The following is a 20,278-nucleotide window of genomic DNA, read 5'->3' as shown; positions in this document are numbered from 1 at the left end:
AACAAAAGTGAAGAAGACACATCTATCATTGAAATTTCACTTTAATGCTATTGGCATATCACTTAAATTATAGAGTAATGCAGCATCAATAAGAAGGGGTACTGTAGTTGAATCTGATGTTGTAATGGTAATCTTATCTGATCGGGGCCATTTAGTTGATGAGGACCAGCCAATTACAAAAGACAAGGTAAAGAAACCTTTATTTAATGCTTTGCTTTGGTAGCTAGTAAGCAAATATATTCCAGCCTTTTATATATAGCCTTGGCACAATCAACCAAGGCCACTGAGCATGACCATAAATATATATTCCAAGTTAATCACTGTCCCTTTTGACCATATTTGTTCCCTGTAGCGTATGCCCTCTTGCATAATTGCATCATAATAAAGAGCGATGCATGATTACTTTATTGATAAGTAATGCCAAAAGTTGAGTGAGGAATTCATGATAAAGAGCTCAACCCTTCAAAATGGAGGCATGCATTTTTGTAAAAGAAGCTTCTGCTAAAAGACCTGTAGTAGTGAACTTTTAATTAGGATCCTTTCAAATTTCAATGACATGTTTTTTGCTTTTATTGACGTATAAAAGTCCACTAACAACCTTATATATAGTTAAATTTGTTTTCCTATAAATTAATATGTTTATATTCTAATCAGTAGATATTTTATTTGTTCATGGCATAAAAACTGCTACATCAAAAAAGAAGTATTTTTATTCAGTATTCACTGATAAGGTGAAGCTATTATTGCGAACTATGATTGAATTCATATATACCCAAGGCAATCTCTCGTTGTGTTTCATCAACTAAAGGATGCAGCTGAAACAATAAATTTTCTATTTGTAAAACAATTCCTTGTTTTATTGAAATTTAAGATAATTCTTGTATATGTAAAACTGACGCAACTGATAAAAACAGAAGTCTTCCTAGCTATTTATGGGAACAAAATTACATTCTGATATGACAGGGAACATAACGAAATCACAGATTAGAGCAAATCCTTGCTTGATTGATTCCTAATATAGAGTTGTAGCAGTTGGAGAGAATAAGGATTGGGATTTAACAAAATAATTAATTAGCTGGACAATTGGAATGACAAATTGTAATAATTAACTCCCCTCAAGATGCAGTTGTGACCTGTGATAATAGACAAAGCTAGCCTGTATATTAAACTGATGTTACTTGCCTCCGTCAAGCTGATAAATTAGTGGGTAAACTATATATTTGAAGTGCTCTACAATTTTGAAAAGTATTAATTTGGTCTTTATAAAAACATTTTGTATTAAGTTGGTCCATGTAAAAATAAAACATATTTTTTATGGTTTTTAGTGATAACACTGTTAAATAGTAATTTGACGTGACTAATATACTTATACATGTAATTTTTTGTAACGCGTTAAATAATTTGTGGTGATTAAAACCCCTAAAATGAATTAAACAATTTTTTGTAGCTAATATCCTCCAAAAATTATAACTTTTTGTTGTTTCCTATGCAATTTTTTTGCACTTTATGATGTGATTAGGGGGAAAAGATGAAATAACTACAAATTTTAGTTTCTTCTAAGTGTGCGTGCGAAGGTAAAAAAAAAAAAAAAGTTCGTTAATCATGTAAAAAATCATCTAACAGAATTACTATTAACAATCATAAAAAATATTTTATTTTTATAGAAACCAAATTAATATTTTTTAAATTTTATACCGCCCCAAACATATTTTACCTTAAATTCGTGCTTTCTACTTGAAACTTGCATAAAATTGTTATAAAAAACCTTTATTTTTATTCTAGGCACTGCACATATTTTACTAGCAAAGTGTATGATCGAGTTGAATGAAATGTTTTCGCCTTACTCAGGTAACAAGTTTCAACCAGCAAATCCAAGTAGCAAAGGAAATTGAAAAACATTCAGTTATGTGACAGGAACTGCAATTTTAAATTTCTATAACAATAATATATCATTTTAATACGAGTACATAACATTACTAATCTTGGTGAAGCTAGCAGTTTCCTTTGCTCAAGTGAGTCACGGTCCTCAGATTGGATAGAAACCAAAGCGGGTTTGAGTGGTACTATTAATCATTTTGAAATTCTTGAGGAGACATTTGGTATTGTGCAACAGGAATGCTTCAGAGAATGATAGAAAGCCATAAATACTTAGGATCCATCTGATTTTAAACTCAGCATTAACTCAAACATATATATTATCAAATAAATCATAAAAAGTTAATGTGTAACAGAAAACAAACTTTTATTTAGAATTCAGATAGCAATGAATCATAAAAAAGGGGTATATCTTTGAACTTTTATAGGATCTGTGAGCTGGTCTTGGCTCACAGGATTATGTGAATTTTTTGGTCCTAGGGAATTTTGTCTGTGGGCTTTTTGGCCCAAGTCTGTGGTCTAGGAATGGAGCTAGCTAAACTGGATTGACAGCTCAGAATATTTTCACCCATCAATGTTACATCAAAGATTTGCAAATTATTTCTATGTATTTAGGAGAATGTGATTTCTGTATTTTCTGTTTTGTTTGTGTTTATAAATTCAAGATTGCTAACTTGTTATTTTATAGAATGTGCATGCTTGATTTGCCATTGTTGATATGTTGTGCACTGCTGCAACGCTCTATTTAATTTCCTCTATGTTTTGTAAGGGATGATTTGATTGCTAAGAAGGAAAAATGATTTGAAGAAAAAATTTCACTATTTAATTGGATCTCATACTTTTTTTTCTCTATTTTAATTTAAATATTTATTCTCTATTTCATTCTTTTCCATTATCTTCTACTCAACTAAACCTATCCTTAGTGTTGCTCGACATTTTCAATGAATGATCTACTAATCTGTTAACAAAAAAAGAGTGCAAATAAGTGAGTTAATAACTTATAATTGAGATTGTAATTAATTATTATCATTTTTGTATTTGTACTCCTATTATTTTAATAAGATTTCTCTTTTATCCCTTCTTGATTAAAAAAATAAAAATAAAAATCTCGAGACTCTACCCACAACTACTCTTGTATTATAACTTAAAAAAACACAACTTAAAGAGTAAAATTCTCACTCTCTCTCCTCTCAATTAGAATTTTTTTTCTCTTCTTTATTTTAAGCATGCATTTCACATATTGCTTATTTTGTTAATGCCCCTGCTACTTTTGTTTTGTTTATCCTATTGTAGTCTAATGAGGTATCTGATGCGCCACCATCGTGTTTGTTAGATGTGGACAAGCTCATTAAGAAAACCTTGATTCTATGTAGAAAGAGTTACATAGCATTGGAAATTTGGAATTGATGAAAAAACTAATAACATGATCGTTGATATCGAAGAGGAATTTGGGTTGGATTTTTTTTTTCATCGAGTAATATTTCAACGCTCTTTTATTTTATATATTTTATTAACATTTTATTATTTTTATATCCTTTTCTTTTTATCTCATCATATCATATATTATATTTAACACCTATGAAAAATTAAATAAAAAAATATAAATATAATGAGGTATATCTAATAATAGAGTATTCAAATGTGATTACATTTGAAAAGGTTCAAAGCAGGATCATGTCCATTCATTGAGGTAGTGACTAGATTGCCATGGCTTAGAATAAAAGACGTGTACAAAAATAGCAACACATTTATTTCTTAAGCTTTTACTAACTGACCAGCATTCTCTGTCCTACATCAAAACTGTGTGGGTACTCTTACATTGTATCAACATTCTCTTTACCTAATGCTACATTTTGTCTTCCACGTGTGTATCTCCTAGTTTAACTTTTGCTATTGCTTCCACCGTCAACTCTTGTATTTCACATATCTTGTTCCTTGCAAATCCTTTGCAACACATGCTTTTCAAGTGTTGTATCCTTTGATTGAACAGTAAAACAACTAGAAATGCTAATTCATTTCTTCAAAGTAACATCTTATGATTGTTGACCAGTACTCCTGGTTTATTGATTATGTAATTTCAGTGTCTTGTATATATAATTGGAAGTTTTCCAATATAATTTTTTCAGCTCCTCATCAAAGTTAAAATTTGATCAGTCAGGAGATAGTATCCATTAAACAAGTAGCTTTCACTAGTTATCATTGATAGTAAGTGATTGTTAATATAAATTGATATTAATTAATTAGAATTTGTTCAATTATCATAGGAAAAGATGTATACATTGTAGATTTATTTATCAAGTTCCCTTTAATAAATGTATGTACACCTAACTTGGTTGCCATATTGTTCACTGTATTTCGTATGCACGCCCCACACTGGAGTCCTTGTGTAAAGAAAGAAGGAAAAGACAATCGATTACTCGTGACACATATGAACCTAGAGTTTATTATATGACAATATATACATGGAAATTCATCTATTTTGGAACAGTTAAAATCAATGTCTTTACTTTTTGCTTTTCTTTTATATATTCTTCATTGCATCTTTTTTTATATATACATGGAGGGTCCTGAGGCCTATTGCTGCATCTGCTACCTAGCTAAATCACTTTAAAGTAGCTCTAAAGAAAATTCCTTTCCCTCTAGCTCAGCATAAGTATCGGTGCAAAATTATGCTCTAAAGTCTAAAGTTCTAAACCTTTCTGGAAATTTCCTATTCGAGTGAGGTGTGTCATCCATCTTGAATCATAAAATTAAAAATTGTTTCCGTAGATTAGTCTAGACTGAATCATTCGTTCATAAAGAAATTAATAAATCATTCTTTAATTTTATGTATTTATTAAAAAAAATTAATCAATGATTGAATTTCCTCATCATTTTGTTTTTAAAGTCAGGTTTCACTTTAAGATAAATACAAATCCACATAAGATTGATAATAAGATGTGGTGGATTGGTTGTTATCATAATAAAGCTTGGTAGGTGAATTCTATCCTTCATAATTTGTACCATTGAAGAGTAAACTGATTCTTACCTTAGCGTTGGGCGTCTTGCATGACCAATTTTGAAATGGATCATATTATAATTATTACATGGTTGTGTATCCGCTGCTATATGGAGCCAACCCTTACTTTTAATTTCTAAGAATAATATGGAGGGGCAACATAATGTTGTCATGTTCGTTTATTAGGTGTCAGCCAGAAAGTTGGAATCTTAAGAAGTGGTCCTACAATTAACCTTATTCTCTCTCCTTGGATTTCTCGTGCCAAGTGTCCTTCCTCCTTTCCAGAAGGATCTGTCATGTTTGTAAATGCATTGTGAGGATTCATACCCAGAAGATGCCTTGTGCCCCCATCCAAAAGGGTAGGGTTTTTCTTTTCTTGGTCACTAATAAATGATAGGGTAATCAAACCATGTTGCTGTTGTGGTGTCTTTATGGCCAGTATGTCTTGTTTAAATCATTTCATGATATTGTATTTAATAATTGTATTTTTTACATACTATGCCTAATTTTGAAGTATTTTAATTGATACCACTATATATTTGTATAGTACTTATTAATATTCAACCATCTACTTTTAATTTTGGCACAAGTTATATATATAGAGAGAGAGGTTTATCTTTATCTTTATGTTATATTGTATATAGTTATGAATATGATAGATTTATTTTAAGTTATAGCTAGGTATAAAGGTGAATTGTGTCTATAATTATAGATATATTTATAAAAATATTGATTTAATAGATAAAATACATGTATTAAGCTTTATCAATTCTTTAAAGTTGCCTAAAAAAATTCTTTAAAGTCTGATTAATTATTTTGTTCAACATTATATTTTTTTGGCTTTATGAATAAATAAAAGAATGGCTTGTTTCAAATTTTTTTATCCACTATAAAACGCTGTAGAGACGTGATATTTATAGAAAAAATAATTATTTGATATAAATGAATTTCTTAGACTAATTATAAATATATACATATTATTCACGGAAAAAAATATGTATTAAGTTTTTATTTTGTTTTCTATTATAGAATAAAATTTTATTTAAATTTGATACTATTTTTGAATAAAATAATTTTTTATTCAATATGCATAAAAAATACTAACAACCTTATATTAGAACATATAATGAATTACGGATTGTTAATTTAATATATATGTTTTATACTAATGGGTTTTGACCCTTCTTCTTCGCCCCCAACCCTCCATTCATCTCCCCCCCAAAAAATAAAATGGTGGCGCCATAGAATCAACATGAAATACATGATTAAAATCGTTTCAATTCAACGTATAATTTTTTAATATAATCCAACGCTTTAAATAAAGTCGATGTATTTAATGGTACTAAAAACTGTATAGAATTGTTGACAACAAATAATTATTGTAGAAATAATGCTATGGCGATGAATATTGGATAAACATGTGTCTTTTATATCTAAGGCGACAAAACATAATTAGATATTTTTGTAAAATATTTACATTTTCACTAGGGCTGATAAAAAATAGTTGGATTTTTTTTTCATATAATCAAGGATTTACCATGCTGTTTTTCTTTATATATAGTTTTCACTGTAGTATATTTCTATGCTAATGATCCTATTTAGTGTCCTCACTCCTCAACACATGTCAGTATCACCCTGCTTGATAAGAATTGAGTGTGTCATTTTTTTCCTTCCAAAATTAATTAATTTGTCTCATTGATGTGTGTGTAGTTCATAAACACTATCAACACTTTTAAAATTGAGATTGTTAGCTGTTCATAAAGCCTCACTAAAACAATGGTGAAAATCTCCAAGGGGGGCTTATTAAAATTTGACACATGTTATGAGTACTAAATTGAATTTAATATAATAATATAAACGATTTATTTAAAAACTTCTAAAATCACTTTATTTCAATTAAATTAAATGAATAGAAATATACTTTCTTTTTAATTTTTAGAGTGTAAAATTATAAAATATTTAAAACTAATAAAAAAAGCAAATATTTACTGGTTTGAAAACAATAAATTTCATATATTTCTGCATTGGATAGAAAAATGCAAATGAATGAAGTATCAAATCATGCAAGATTTTAAGATTTCATATTGTTGCATTGCATGACAGGTATGTATCTAATCTGGATTAGTATTATTGTCATCACAAGATTCCGAATATAAACTTTACTCTCATAGATGCCACTTCAAGGATTAGCTGTATCTCCCGTGTCTCGCGTGATTATTCCTGACTTTAATTATATTTTTGTCCTTTTTTTAAGGAAATTTGTTCATTTATCATGGTTAATGCAAAAATCTAATTCTTCTAATTAATTTCTATTACTTGAATTTCATCCTTGAAGTCGTTCATAATGTAAATTATGAAAAAAAAACTGCCAAATGTTAATTATGAAAAAAGTACGAAATATTTAAATAATTATTACATTAATTTATAGTCAAAATTAAAATTCTATTTCGATAATTATGCATAAACTTGCAATTTTAATTAAAAAAACTTTTAACAGCTCATAAAAAGCCGTAACTACGCTTTCGCCTTGTTAACAACTTAACATACTACAAAAATTTCATTTAAACTGATAAAAAAATAACAATTATATTCATTATCTACACAGACTAATATGTTAAATACAATAGCATTTGAAAATTAATGTACACAGATTTTAATCAAAATAATGTTATTACATATTTTCAAGCATTAAGATGTCTGCAGAATATGTGAAATTTCCTATAAATAAAATTGAGAACCTTCTCCCAAAAAAATGTTGGTCATGCCAGCTATTGACTTCCTATTTTATGCATATTTCTCATGGTTGCTTATCCAGTTATTCTCTTGCTCTGAATATGTTCTCTCTTACTTTTTACTGTAATGATTCTGGTCTGAATACATTCTCTCTTATATTTTATTACTGTAAGGAGTAACTTGTCAGAAATATTTTCTGGGTAACGTGTAACTTGGAGAATTGAACTACATTTTTATATCTCTTTTGTTGCACATCCGTTGCAAAAAAACCACTATTAAATTTATGGCAATGACTTGACAATTGGAAATTTGCAACGGATTTCAAATCTAATAGGGTGACTTATTATTATTATTTCTTCGTTTTCACAGAAACCAATTATTTGATAATAATAAAAGTGTAAAATATAGTCTCCGTGCAATTCAGGGAGTCTTCATCTCATTGTGCCATTAGGGTCAAGGTCAGCCTCATCCAATTCATCAATCAATTTGCTTTCTGTCACTTTCTGTATGTTTCATCTTCAACCTTTCAATTTCAATATTTTAATTAAAAGTGACTTGGTTTCCACAATTCCACGAAAGTTATCCTATTGTGTAATTACTATAATGCCCATGTTCAGATTTTTGCTTTTAATTTTAACACTAAATATTTTACTATCGTCAATTGTTCACACAAGTTATAATAACTCCTGTTTCATAATCAAATGTTGTAGGATATGAAATACATTACATTAAGAGGAAAATATTATTTACTTTATGTGTATTGATAATTTTTAACCAACATTAGTCATTGTTTATGCAGATCAATGGCATGCTTATAAATTTTTATTTTTTTATTATAATTTAGTAGGAGAGTTTATATTAAATTGAGATGCAAGAATTATGGGATTAGTAAAACAGAAACATGGTGCTAAGAAATTCGCCCGTGAAGGTGGGCTATGCCGCTGGACTACGTATCTTACTTTATATATTTGATTTTCAATGCCACAATGAATCTAAATCATCGTAGCTGTTGGGGAATTCAATTTGGTACACAAAGGAAAGCTTTTAACAACATATTCAATCCTATCATAATTGACATAATTAAATTTCTCTAAAGAAAAGTAGTTTATTTGTTGAGTGGCTCCAATGCCTCATTGCAAGATGTAAGCTTGCATCCTTTAACATAAATATAATGGCAGGGCAGACCAATTCGATCTTTGGGGTGCTGTCCTTCAATATTTTCAAAACATTTATGTGTTTTCTTTACATGATTATAGAATTAAACCCAAACATTTTTTTCTCTTATAATTTAGTTACTACAAATTGACAGAGTCAATTGTTTGAGGGTTAAACTTGAACAATAACAATGACTTTTTGATTTGACAAGAAAAAATGGTCTACTTGAGACGCGTGCGGCGTAGGTTTCCCTAGAATGAAACTCGTCCAGCTAAATGCATCAATCAGCTTTATATATATATATGCAGCAGCTAGCATTCTAATAATAAATATAAATATGCCCGTTGAAAAAAAATCAATATGTAAAGATACATACAACAACTATGGAGTGCAATGGCTAAAAAAAAACTATGGAGTGCAAGAATCAACAATTATTATTGATATCAAATTCCAATCTTAGAGTATAGTTAAGTTAAGTACTAAAAAAATCAATTTAATCATTTATAATAATTTTACCAAATTTAAATATGATTATTTTTCCTAAAAGATATTTATGATTTCTAAAAATATAACAAAATTACTTTTCAATAAACTGGGAGGATTATCTTAGCAATAGTGTTTCGAAAATGATAAGTTTTTTTTTTTTACAAATGAAGAGGAATAAGTTAATCCAAGAGTAATTGTAAAAAAAAATTGCACTATATTCATTTCCAGAGATTGATAGCATTCTTAGATAATTTGTACAAAGGTTTAAGTTAAACCTTTATTAGTGCATATTGTACGAGAGAAAAAAATATCTTCATTGACCAAAAAAATTATTTATTATAAATTTTATGATAAATTTTTTTATAATATATGTCAAAACACAAAGAAAAATAATTTAATTAACTTGAAGTAAATATGAAGATCGTGAAAATTTCTTATGCAAAATATTATTTTCAAATAATCAAATATTTTATATAAAAATATGTGAAGGTTTATTTTAATTTTATATTGAATTGATTTTTTTTGTCTTAATAAATGGTACCTTAAATAATTGAAAATAAAACTTTATCTTCCATCATAACTCTATTAAATTTGAACAAACTTGTCTCTTGTAAAAAAGATACTTTTTTTTTTTGTGTTAGTCGTTCTTGTCTTAAATATTTGGAAATGAAAGTTTATATTCCATTATCTTTCATACAAAAAATATCTTTTTCTCTTGTCTGAATCCTTATTGTCCTTAAAAAAAAATCATTATTGCCCCGAATATTGGAAAAATAATTTTCTTTTGTATCTTTCATAATAGTTATATTAAATTTGAATAAAGTTATCCAGGATTTATATACGAGTCAAAAACATAATATAATATCTATCATAAAGTTATTTCTTCCAATAAAATTTTAGTTAAAGAAACTAATACTCTACTAACAATTGATTGATTTGATTTGTTACTTAAACTACTTAAACTAACCACTCCTTTTTTTAAATTTTTTGTTGTGATGGGGCAAATTGAGAGGAGCAAATTGGTCATTACAAGTCACCTGTGCCTTTTATATTGCCTTCTTTCTCCAACGAACTCGCCTTCCAATCTTTTGGGTTTTCATTTGCAAAGGAATCATTTTCCATTTGCCAATCAACCTTCTTCATCCCTCTAGATCGAAAGGCCAAATTTTTCTTTTTCTTTTCCTTTTTCATTATTATTTCATATTTTTTTCCCCTTTTCAATTCTTCAAAAAATTCTCGCGACTAAATTCACGTCAGTACACGGAAACATAAAATTCAGTTTTTTTTTATTAAAATTTGTTGGCAAACAAAAACAAAAAAAAAATTGAAATTTTGATCCGTTTTGCCGAATTGGACCGCGCGTTCAATTGGGTTGTCGAATTCGAGGCAGAGGAATCGTGGGTGTACGAGGAATTTCGACTGTGTTGTTGTACTTTGGTGATTGTCAGAAAACGGTGTCGTTTGGTTTGAGAGAAGCTGGGGACTTGGGGTGATCGAAACGACGTCGTTGGAGGAGAAGGAGAAGGAGAAGGGATGGATTGTAGGATTTGCGTGGCCACCGGTGGCGATTTGTGGGTCAGAGTTGGCGGCGGACGAGAGATTGGTGGCGGTTTCAGCCACGAGAGCGAGCATGATTTGGCGCTCATGGTTAGCGATTTTTTAGAAAATGGAAGTAGTGGCGCAGAGTCTTGGTGTAGCAGTGATAGCGATACTGGACATTCTGATTTCGCTCAACTCGCCGAGAGGATTCAGGTAAATTGTTGAATTGTGATTTGATTCTACAAAAATGATTTTGTTTGTGTTGGGGGCAGGAATTGGAATGGGCACTAGTTTTGTTTTTTTAATCATGTTTGGATTTCTATTTGGAGAATGTAATTTTTTTGCTCAAACTATGATTTTTGAGGTTCCCAAGGAGAATCCAAAGTAGCTGTATCTGCTTAGATACTCTTGTTGTCTAGGCCTTGTAATAATTTTATTAAGATTTTTGTTTTTTAATTCTTGGTCACACCTATAACTTCACCTCGGAAAGAGTCTTCTCTCAATTGATAATAGGTCCCTTTCAAGGGCAACTTCTATGTAGAATAATATGGTAGTTTTTGTTGTACCAAATTCCAACCTTTTATTTATTCCTTAACAACAATTTCCTCTGGAATTTATTGTCTCTGATCGGAGTATCTTCAGACATTACTGTGATAGAAACCAGGGTTTAGTTGTTTTATTGACTGACATCAATCTTTTTCCTCCTTGACTTTGGTTATATTATTTTTTTTACTGTGTCTTTTGAATTTTGATATCTAGCACCAAGGATTTTGTTTGCATGCATTTGGGGGTATGGTGGTCTATATAGTTTGATTAAGCACTTATTTAATAAGGTTTGATCAGATGAGAGCTTACACATAAGCATAACTATGGAATTTATGAAATAAGCCAAAAAGAGCTTATTGGAAGGTCATCATAGGTTACTTTCATAGGCTCTTTCAAAGCTTTCTATGAGCATGTTTGTATTTTTATTATTGAACCATGTTAAACGTGAATCTGACATGAGATAAGGATTCACGTTCAAGATTCTTGTTCAACAAGCCTCGGAAAGCATAAACCAGCTAAAACAACCTGGGGTTGAGTCTTAGCACATGCATTTTGAATCTCTTATTTTCATTTGAAAATTTTGGGTTTGATCATGAAATTGCAACATGTAATCTCCTATTTTCTAGGGGTATGGGTGGAAGCAGTTTCTACTCGTTTCTCAAGTATTTAAACTCGACACATTGCCACATTGGATTTTACAGGGAAACAAAATGAAGAAAAAACAGAAAATTGACTCCAAAGTAATAGAATTGCCGTTTTATGATTTTACTGTATCAGTGAATGCTTTCCTACCAATTATTTACTTTGGATAAAAGATATTGTTGAGAATAATGACATTTAATGTACTTAGGAAATAGTATGTTCAGTTATCTCATGTTTCAATGTATTTAGTGTTCACGGGTATTAGATTAAGGAAGTTGCATCTCTTATTATTATCCTAGGGAATAGTCTCCGCAAAGTCGATCAAGAGTCTATACTCTATACTTTATACATGTGGATGATATGTAGAACCTACGTATCATCTTGAATAAAGCATTCTTATTCTCTAAAACATTCTAGTCTATCTTCTACATCAACAGATATTTTAACAACTTCCCTGACTATCATGACACAGATCTGTAAGCTGTCAGTGGCTCAACATGAGAGTGACTTGCTTTCAGTTGTCCATTCCCTCATACGGTCAATGAATGAGACCAACCTTCAAGTTATGAATTCTGGTCCATGTTATGCTAGCTGTATCAGGTTTTATCTTGTGAAGTTGATGAGACTTTCTGGTTATGATGCTGGTGTTTGTGCATCTAAATGGCAGGGTAGTGGCAAGGTCCCTGGAGGTATGCCATATTATATTTTTTTTATTTGACAAAAATTACAATTCTACTTTTGCTTTTTACCATGTTAAGTAATATTAGGACAGTAAAGTGGCATACTCTTTTATGTAGTATTATTATATGTGCTGTTGTTCCAGGATTCCACTGGCACAATATGCACATGTTTTTGCTTATGCTTTCATCTCAGCTGATGTTTGCTTGTTGAAACTTGTGGCACAGGTGATCATGAATATATTGATGTTGTGGTTGACAATAATTCTGGAAGCTCGGAGCAATTGATTGTTGATATTGATTTCCGAAGCCACTTTGAAATAGCTAGAGCTGTCGATTCATATGATAGGATACTGAATTCACTTCCGGTTGTCTATGTGGGTTCCTTTACAAGGCTGAAACAATTTCTTGGAATAATGGAAGAAGCTACTAGATCTTCTTTGAAACAGAATTCTATGCCGCTTCCTCCATGGAGATCTCTAGCATATCTGCAAGCCAAGTGGCAGTCACCGTATGAAAGATACACACATTCAGAAGGCAATATTGTTAGCAGCAGTGATTGCTTCGATCACAAGCAATGTTGTGGACATTTGAAGAGGCTGCAATCTTGTCTTCAATCAGGAATCGAAATAGAGCGAATGTTGAAGCCAAGAAACATTGAAAGTAACTGGAGGATGAAGCCTGAGAGATGGAGACACCCCTTGTTAAGGCCTCTTTGACATGTACAGATTTTGGCTTTGAAGTTAACAAGAGACTGAACAAAAATAATACAGAATTATGCGGCTATTTTTCCCTCTATGAAATCCTCATCTTGCTACCTAATAAGTCTGATCAACAAACGACAGGTTCATATAGGCAGCCATAGCAACAACAAATAAGCCATTTTATAATGAAACGGTTCTTTCCTTTTTTCTTGTCCATGTTTTTGAGGTGTCGCAATTGCAGAGTCGAATTTTTGGTTGGTGTCCAGTGACAATCACCAAGTACTGGATACCTACCCATTATGTCTGATATTTATTCCTTGCCTCTTATATTTGTTGGGTCTGGGAATTTTTGGTACTATATGTTAATGTTCCTATCTTTCAATATATATTCTTATGATTTATATTCTTATGATTAATTTTGTGTGAACTATTATAGTCTTTTGAATTTCTGATTATTTATAACTGTAAGACTGTAACTAGATAATGATTGTTTTTGAATTTTGATTCAGCACGCAATAAGAAAAAAGAAACAACTTTTGAACTTGCAGTATTTTAGTTCACATGTGTGCTAGCTTTTGAGGTTATGTTGCATGTATCTTGATTTTTTTTTTGTCCGTAGGAATAGAAGACATTTTTGGAGATTTACAACAACACATGCTTTTGTTCAACCGATCCTCCCATTGCATGTTTCTTGATTTAAAGCTTGTTCCTTTCTATTGTTTTATTTAATAGGATGAGTGCTAAGACATTCGACAACCTTCCCCATAATAATAGTCCTTTCAACTTGCACTCTTGAGGCAAATTGATCAAACTCGATTAGTTTTAGAAACTATTTCCAAAACGGGTTACTTTTCAAACTATTTTTGGAGGGTTACTTCGGAAATTTGCCAGCACCAGTGGCAAGATCCATGCCACGCTGGAAAAAAGTTACAGCATGTTTCGCCAACACCAATGGCAAAACGCATGTCATGTTGCCACGTGATGTTTCATTCGTAATGATGGCGGAACGCTTTGAAAAAATAAATCCCCTTCAAAAATAGTTTGAAAAGAGACCGTTTTAGAAAATAATTTTTAAAATTAACCCAATCTGATCAAATTTGCCGCACTCTTGATGCACCATGGACGGAGTGTAGGCTTGCCCAAATAGACGGGAAAAAATACCCATAATAAAGTAACTATCCTTTCTCCTACCTTTAGCCGGTGTCATTTCATTATACTCTCTGTCCTTAATGAGAAGCTCTCTATTAGTACTTTTTATTTACACTTTATACATTAACCACTAAGTCTTTTAATTATTAGTTGAATTTTATATATTTAATATTTATATTTGGTCCTCTCTGAAAAAAAGGGCTACTCACGTGATGCACCCAATTTAAGTGCATGGTTTTTATACGTTGTTATACTTTAATGTAAGTTTATTTGGGAAGATGGACATGCCATGGGCCGAACAATAATAGCCCAATGCTGGCTACGACCTACGAGATTCATCGAACCTGGTGGAAACCGCGTAGCTGGCACCAACACAAATTTTGAAGTTCAAGCCAAGCCAAAACAGTAGCAAAAATGGCACGTGAAAACGCGTACGTTTCTGAGACATTCTGACAGCTAGATGAGACGCAAGATAATCTCTGATGAGTCACCCCTATGGGCATACGGTAAAGAACACTTTGGTACATTGTTTGAATAAATTAAATGCATAAAATGAGGGAAATGAATCTCAAGTAACTTTTTGACCCACAACACCTTGGTTGCCCCACCATTCATTTTATGAATTTTCTATTGATTCAATTTTGAATCCGATTCCAAAACACCCCCACAGCATCGCCATCATGGCGTGCCCCTCTCTTGCCAGCTTGTAATTTGTTCCTTCCTTTCATTTTTAAACCCAACAATTCCGTAGCCGTTGTTCAAGCAACACGCTACTTCTCCCTCTGCTTTCCGTTTTTTTACTTTTCTACCCCACCTCGTTGCGTTAGACTTGCACCAATCACGAGAGCTTTCTCTTCACTAATCCTCATTGTTACCAAAATTAAAAGTTAATCATTATTAAGTGAAAAACATCACCTAGCAGAAAAGCTATTATTTATCTGTGGACGATCCATTTCTTTATCTGTTTTTGAATTATTCTCCCTTTCAATTCAATTTACTTCACAAAAATAATTGACAACAGACTTCATTTATATAAAAACTTCTTTCAAATAGAAATATTCTCTTCCTAATTTTAAAAGTCATCCACGAGAATGAGGTAGTCGATAAAAAAAAAATCTAAATTAAGTACAAAAAATACTCTCCTACTATCATACACGAAATTTTATTTTCATATATTCATAATCAAAAGAAATTTATTTTTTATAGATAAAAACATTATTAAAAGAATAATTATTTCGTCTAATAATCCTTGACATAAAACAGAGACCATTCACCTCTCAAACAAAACCTATTATTGTGAGAAAAATGACATCATCAGATAACGAAACAGTCTTCCAATTTGTTTAAATTTAGCAAAAGAAAAAAGACTTATTTAATTTTTCAAAAGATAATTTAATTATCAGTCACGATTAGCCGTTAGCCTTCATGATTAGTGACGCGTTTCGCCATGGTCATTATAAAATAGACAAAGATTACAGAAGAGACACACTATTTGACCACGGTCCTAAAAAATAGTTCACAATCCCTATCCCTCCTCTCTTGTTATATATAGACACAAACGTAAGACCTTTTGTTTCTTACTTGTAATAATTCTTATAACACAACACAACCCATGGCCACCACCTCCGCATTCCTCCTCCTTCCCCTCCTCCTGCTGCTCCACCTCGCCATCGCCGCTCACGGCATCGGCATCAACTACGGCACGCTCGGCGACAACCTTCCACCGCCCGCGGCGGTGGCGAACTTCCTGAAGACGAAGACGACCATCGACCGCGTGAAGATCTACGACGTGAACCCGGACATCCTGCGGGCCTTCGCCGGCAGCGGCATCTCCGTGACGGTGACCGCCCCCAACGGCGACATCGCCGCCTTAACCAAAATCGACTCGGCGAGGCAGTGGGTGGCGACGCACATCAAACCCTTTCACCCTCAGACCAAAATTAATTACATCCTCGTCGGCAGCGAGGTTCTCCACTGGGGCGACACCAACATGATCCGCGGCCTCGTCCCTGCCATGAGAACCCTTCACTCAGCCCTCCTAGCCGAGGGCATAACCGACATTAAGGTACTATTGTTAATTCCATCTCACTCCTAAAAAATCTCACATTTACTTTTCAGATATGATACATGTATAATAATTTTTACAACAATTTATTGAACATCATCATCATGTGTCTATTTCCTTTTATCATATCATTTATTACATTTCAAAATTTTCTCCTTTTTTTATTCTAAGATTTGTAGTACAATTATCATTCCGATTTACTTTTTGATGTGACCAGAATAAGTAAACCTGGATTTTCTTAGTTGGCTTCTGGAGCTGTTTTAAGATCAAATCTTATAACTTTTCGAGCTTATCATGACTAATTTGTTATTTATTGGGCCTTAAGGCTATTCGTTTTTGAGCTGTTTAAGATGTTCAATTCGACAGAGCATGACAGATAATTCACTTTTATTAGTGATATGAGCCAAAGTAGTGAATATTGTCTCATTAGCTACATTTTATAATGATTGACAAATAAAATGCCCCTTAAAAACACGATCAATGGTTGTTCAATGTGAGTTCGTGTACCTTGAATTCTGATAAATTAATATCTAATTTTCTGCGGTAGATATTCGAATAACATGTTTATTTTGGGTCACGGTCATGAATGGCAACCATGATTGAAACATATTCCCTTTTACCTATATAGTTACAGGAAAAGTTGAAAACCCCTTTAGCTGTAGAGAATGAAATTTAACCAAATTAATAGAACATTAAAAAAAAAAGGTTTTTTTATTATAAAAAAATTACAAAAGCATGCAATAGTAGTTGATTAATCTAATTTTGCTTATTGGTTTTTCAGGTAACCACTGCTCACTCTCTGGCGATAATGCGGTCATCGATACCACCAAGTATGGGCAGGTTCAGGCCCGGGTACGCAAAGCACGTGTTGGGCCCAATGCTGAAGTTTCTGAGGGAGACGAGAACACCCTTGATGGTGAACCCGTACCCGTACTTCGGTTACAACGGGAAAAACGTGAACTTTCTTCTGTTCAGGCCCAACCGAGGCTTGTACGACAGGTACACGAAGAGGAGTTACACGAACCAGTTCGACGCTCTGATGGACGCGGTGCACTCGGCGATGAATGCTTTGGGGTACGGTGACGTGGACATCGCCGTCGGCGAAACGGGGTGGCCCTCCGTTTGCGACGGTTGGGACGCGTGCAGCGTGGCGAACGCGCAGTCCTTTAACAGGGAACTGGTGAAGCACCTGGCGACGGGGAAGGGAACGCCATTGATGCCAAACCGAAGCTTCGAGACTTACATCTTCGCGCTCTTCAATGAGAACCAAAAGCCCGGCCCAATAGCCGAACGCAACTGGGGCCTCTTCCAACCTGATTTCACTCCCGTCTACGACTCCGGAATCCTCCGCAACGGACAGGTTTAATCTTTTTTTTTTAACTTTTCACCTTAACACTAATAATGATAAGTGCAGGTACCACACCCCTATTAAAAAGAGAGTCATTAAATATTAGTAAGACCTAAAGAAATATGATTTTTGTGAAATTAGTGTTTTATTTATTAGTTTTTTACGTATAAAATAATGGAAAAAAAGAGATAATTATGATCTCTTTGTCCTTTTACTTTTTGCTTTTTCAGTTTTTCTCTCCAAGATGGAGTACAATACACAATTCGAGATGCACCGGCCTGTAAAGCCGTCGATTATTGTGAACCTTTTGTGGTTGATAATTTAAATAGCACCCCCCTCATCTAACGGTTGAGATAGAGAGGTGCCCCTTGTTGCTTTTTAGAAGGAGAATTTGGTCTAGTTCGTCACATGGCCTGTTTACTATCTAACAATTATCAAATTCTAACAAACGGTCATATGGGCACACTTTTCTTAGCTTTTAGAAAATCTTGATTAATTCATAAAAGAATTTGATTATAGTAATAAGATATTGTATTTTTTTTAATTAGAAATTTTTGAGTAACTTTCTCTTGAGTGATTGGAACTTTTTCTTTTTACCAATGAATGATTGGAACTTGGTAGTTAGTAGTGCTAAATTGGGTTAATGGATTACAAAATGTGTCTTGTTGTAAAGGAGAAATCCATAGTAATTTGGAGCAATCAGATCAGAAATTATGCTTGGTATCACTTTTAAGGTATTAGTTATTATAAACACCACCAACAAAGGGCTACATAATTATCATCCACGACAATTTTTAATTGGTTGCACATGTGAAAATCCTTGAGACTGTTTGTACGTATGTAGTATTTGCTTAATAATATTACATTTCTACTCAGATAAATTTCTTACCATCATGTAATGTTGTTGTTGAGACATTTTTGAATGAATAAATGCAGGCAGTTACACCTGCAAGACCTACACCTACAAGACCTGCAGCTCCTACAAAACCTGCACCTGCAGTAGGAGGTCAAAAATGGTGTGTGCCAAAGGCAGATGCTAGCAACCAAGCTTTGCAAGCAAACATAAACTATGTGTGCAGCCAAGGAGTTGATTGTAGGCCAATTCAACCAGGAGGAGATTGCTTTGCAGCCAACAACGTTAAGGCTCTTGCCACTTATGCCATGAATGCCTACTACCAGGCCAATGGGCGCCATGATTTCAACTGTGACTTCTCTCAAACTGGTGTTATTACTACTACTAATCCAAGTGAGTCTCACCACCATAGCAAAACTTGAATGCAGTCTTATGTGTTTCTGATCTTGTTCTTTAATCAGAATTTTAGTTTTATATTGGTAATTTGCATAATAAAGGTTTTGATTAAAGATTAACACTGATTATTCAACTGAAACTTCCACTCTGATCAGAGAACAAAATTGAAAGCACTTGTGAATTTGTATCTAACTTTTATTCATATATGGCTTACGGTGTTTATGTGTTCTGTTATTATTTGCAGGCCATGATAAATGCAAAATCTGAGCATGTTTATTTAAAGGTTATAATCAGAGGCAAGAAAGGAAGATAGAGAAAAGCCCATTGTCATGGTGTCAATGTGGCTTAGTGGTATCTGTGACTCTGAGATTATGCATTCATGTACTCAAAATTATTTAGTTTGTATATTGTTCTGGAAGAAGAATGTTGGCATGGTATTTCGTGCCTTGACTAGATATGATGGTCCATCGACTACTAAATAGGAACTTTGCATTAATATTAACATCATTCGTAGCTGAATCAGTGTTGGTGGTTCCTAATTTTCAAACTCAATGATTTTGGTCTAAAAACAAGGTATTTATTAACAGAAAAAAAATACGGATAAAAGAAAAGACTTAATAATCGTTATTATATTACAGTGCTCCAAAATTTCCAAATTTAAAGAAATGTATCGTTTATCCCAAATTTCCAAACTACCTTGCTTTTGCAAGCTGTACTCAATTAGCTATAACGTGCTCGATAATTTAGGCTTTGTTTGGTATGAACTTCAGATATGAGTTTTGGAATTTTAAGTTAAAATGATTTTATAATTTTAATACCAACTTTTAAATCCAAATCACGCAAAATATTAATTTTATAGTTTTATAGTTTATCACTTTCTCATGTGTCAGTAGTGACTATAATGTGGATCTTCCATGCAAAGGTAATTGTACTTGTCCGGGAGTATTAAAGTAATTTTCTTCTGCACAATGTGTGTTCGGCCTTAAAGATGTGCAAAGGGAGTACTTAGTACATGTTTGAATTCATAGTTAAAATTAGTGTAGCTTCTGTTTCAACGCAGATCTAAAAAATAAAAATAAAATGAAAGTGAAAATAAGAATTTTCACCCTTTA

The 20,278-nt window shown here is 32.4% G+C and overlaps 2 protein-coding genes across 2 annotated transcripts; both read left to right on the top strand.

Moving 5' to 3' along the window:
* Positions 1-10,236: 10,236 nt before the first annotated feature.
* LOC100794240 (uncharacterized) lies at positions 10,237-13,754 on the top strand. Its single transcript, XM_003552656.5, has 3 exons — positions 10,237-10,999; positions 12,447-12,663; positions 12,880-13,754. The coding sequence occupies exons 1-3, from the start codon at positions 10,781-10,783 to the stop codon at positions 13,368-13,370; spliced, it is 927 nt and encodes a 308-aa protein (XP_003552704.1). The 5' UTR covers positions 10,237-10,780; the 3' UTR covers positions 13,371-13,754.
* A 2,173-nt stretch (positions 13,755-15,927) lies between these two features.
* On the top strand, positions 15,928-19,621 carry LOC100793715 (glucan endo-1,3-beta-glucosidase). Its single transcript, XM_003552655.5, has 4 exons — positions 15,928-16,569; positions 17,351-17,929; positions 18,854-19,163; positions 19,411-19,621. Exons 1-4 carry the CDS (start codon positions 16,117-16,119, stop codon positions 19,431-19,433), a joined length of 1,365 nt encoding a protein of 454 aa, XP_003552703.1. The 5' UTR covers positions 15,928-16,116; the 3' UTR covers positions 19,434-19,621.
* The last annotated feature ends 657 nt before the right edge of the window (positions 19,622-20,278 follow it).

Source organism: Glycine max, chromosome 18, assembly GCF_000004515.6.
Source record: "Glycine max cultivar Williams 82 chromosome 18, Glycine_max_v4.0, whole genome shotgun sequence".
NCBI classification, from domain to species: Eukaryota; Viridiplantae; Streptophyta; class Magnoliopsida; order Fabales; family Fabaceae; genus Glycine; species Glycine max.
Note: the sequence above shows the minus strand (reverse complement) of the source record. Positions and strands in the feature narration are given on the sequence as shown.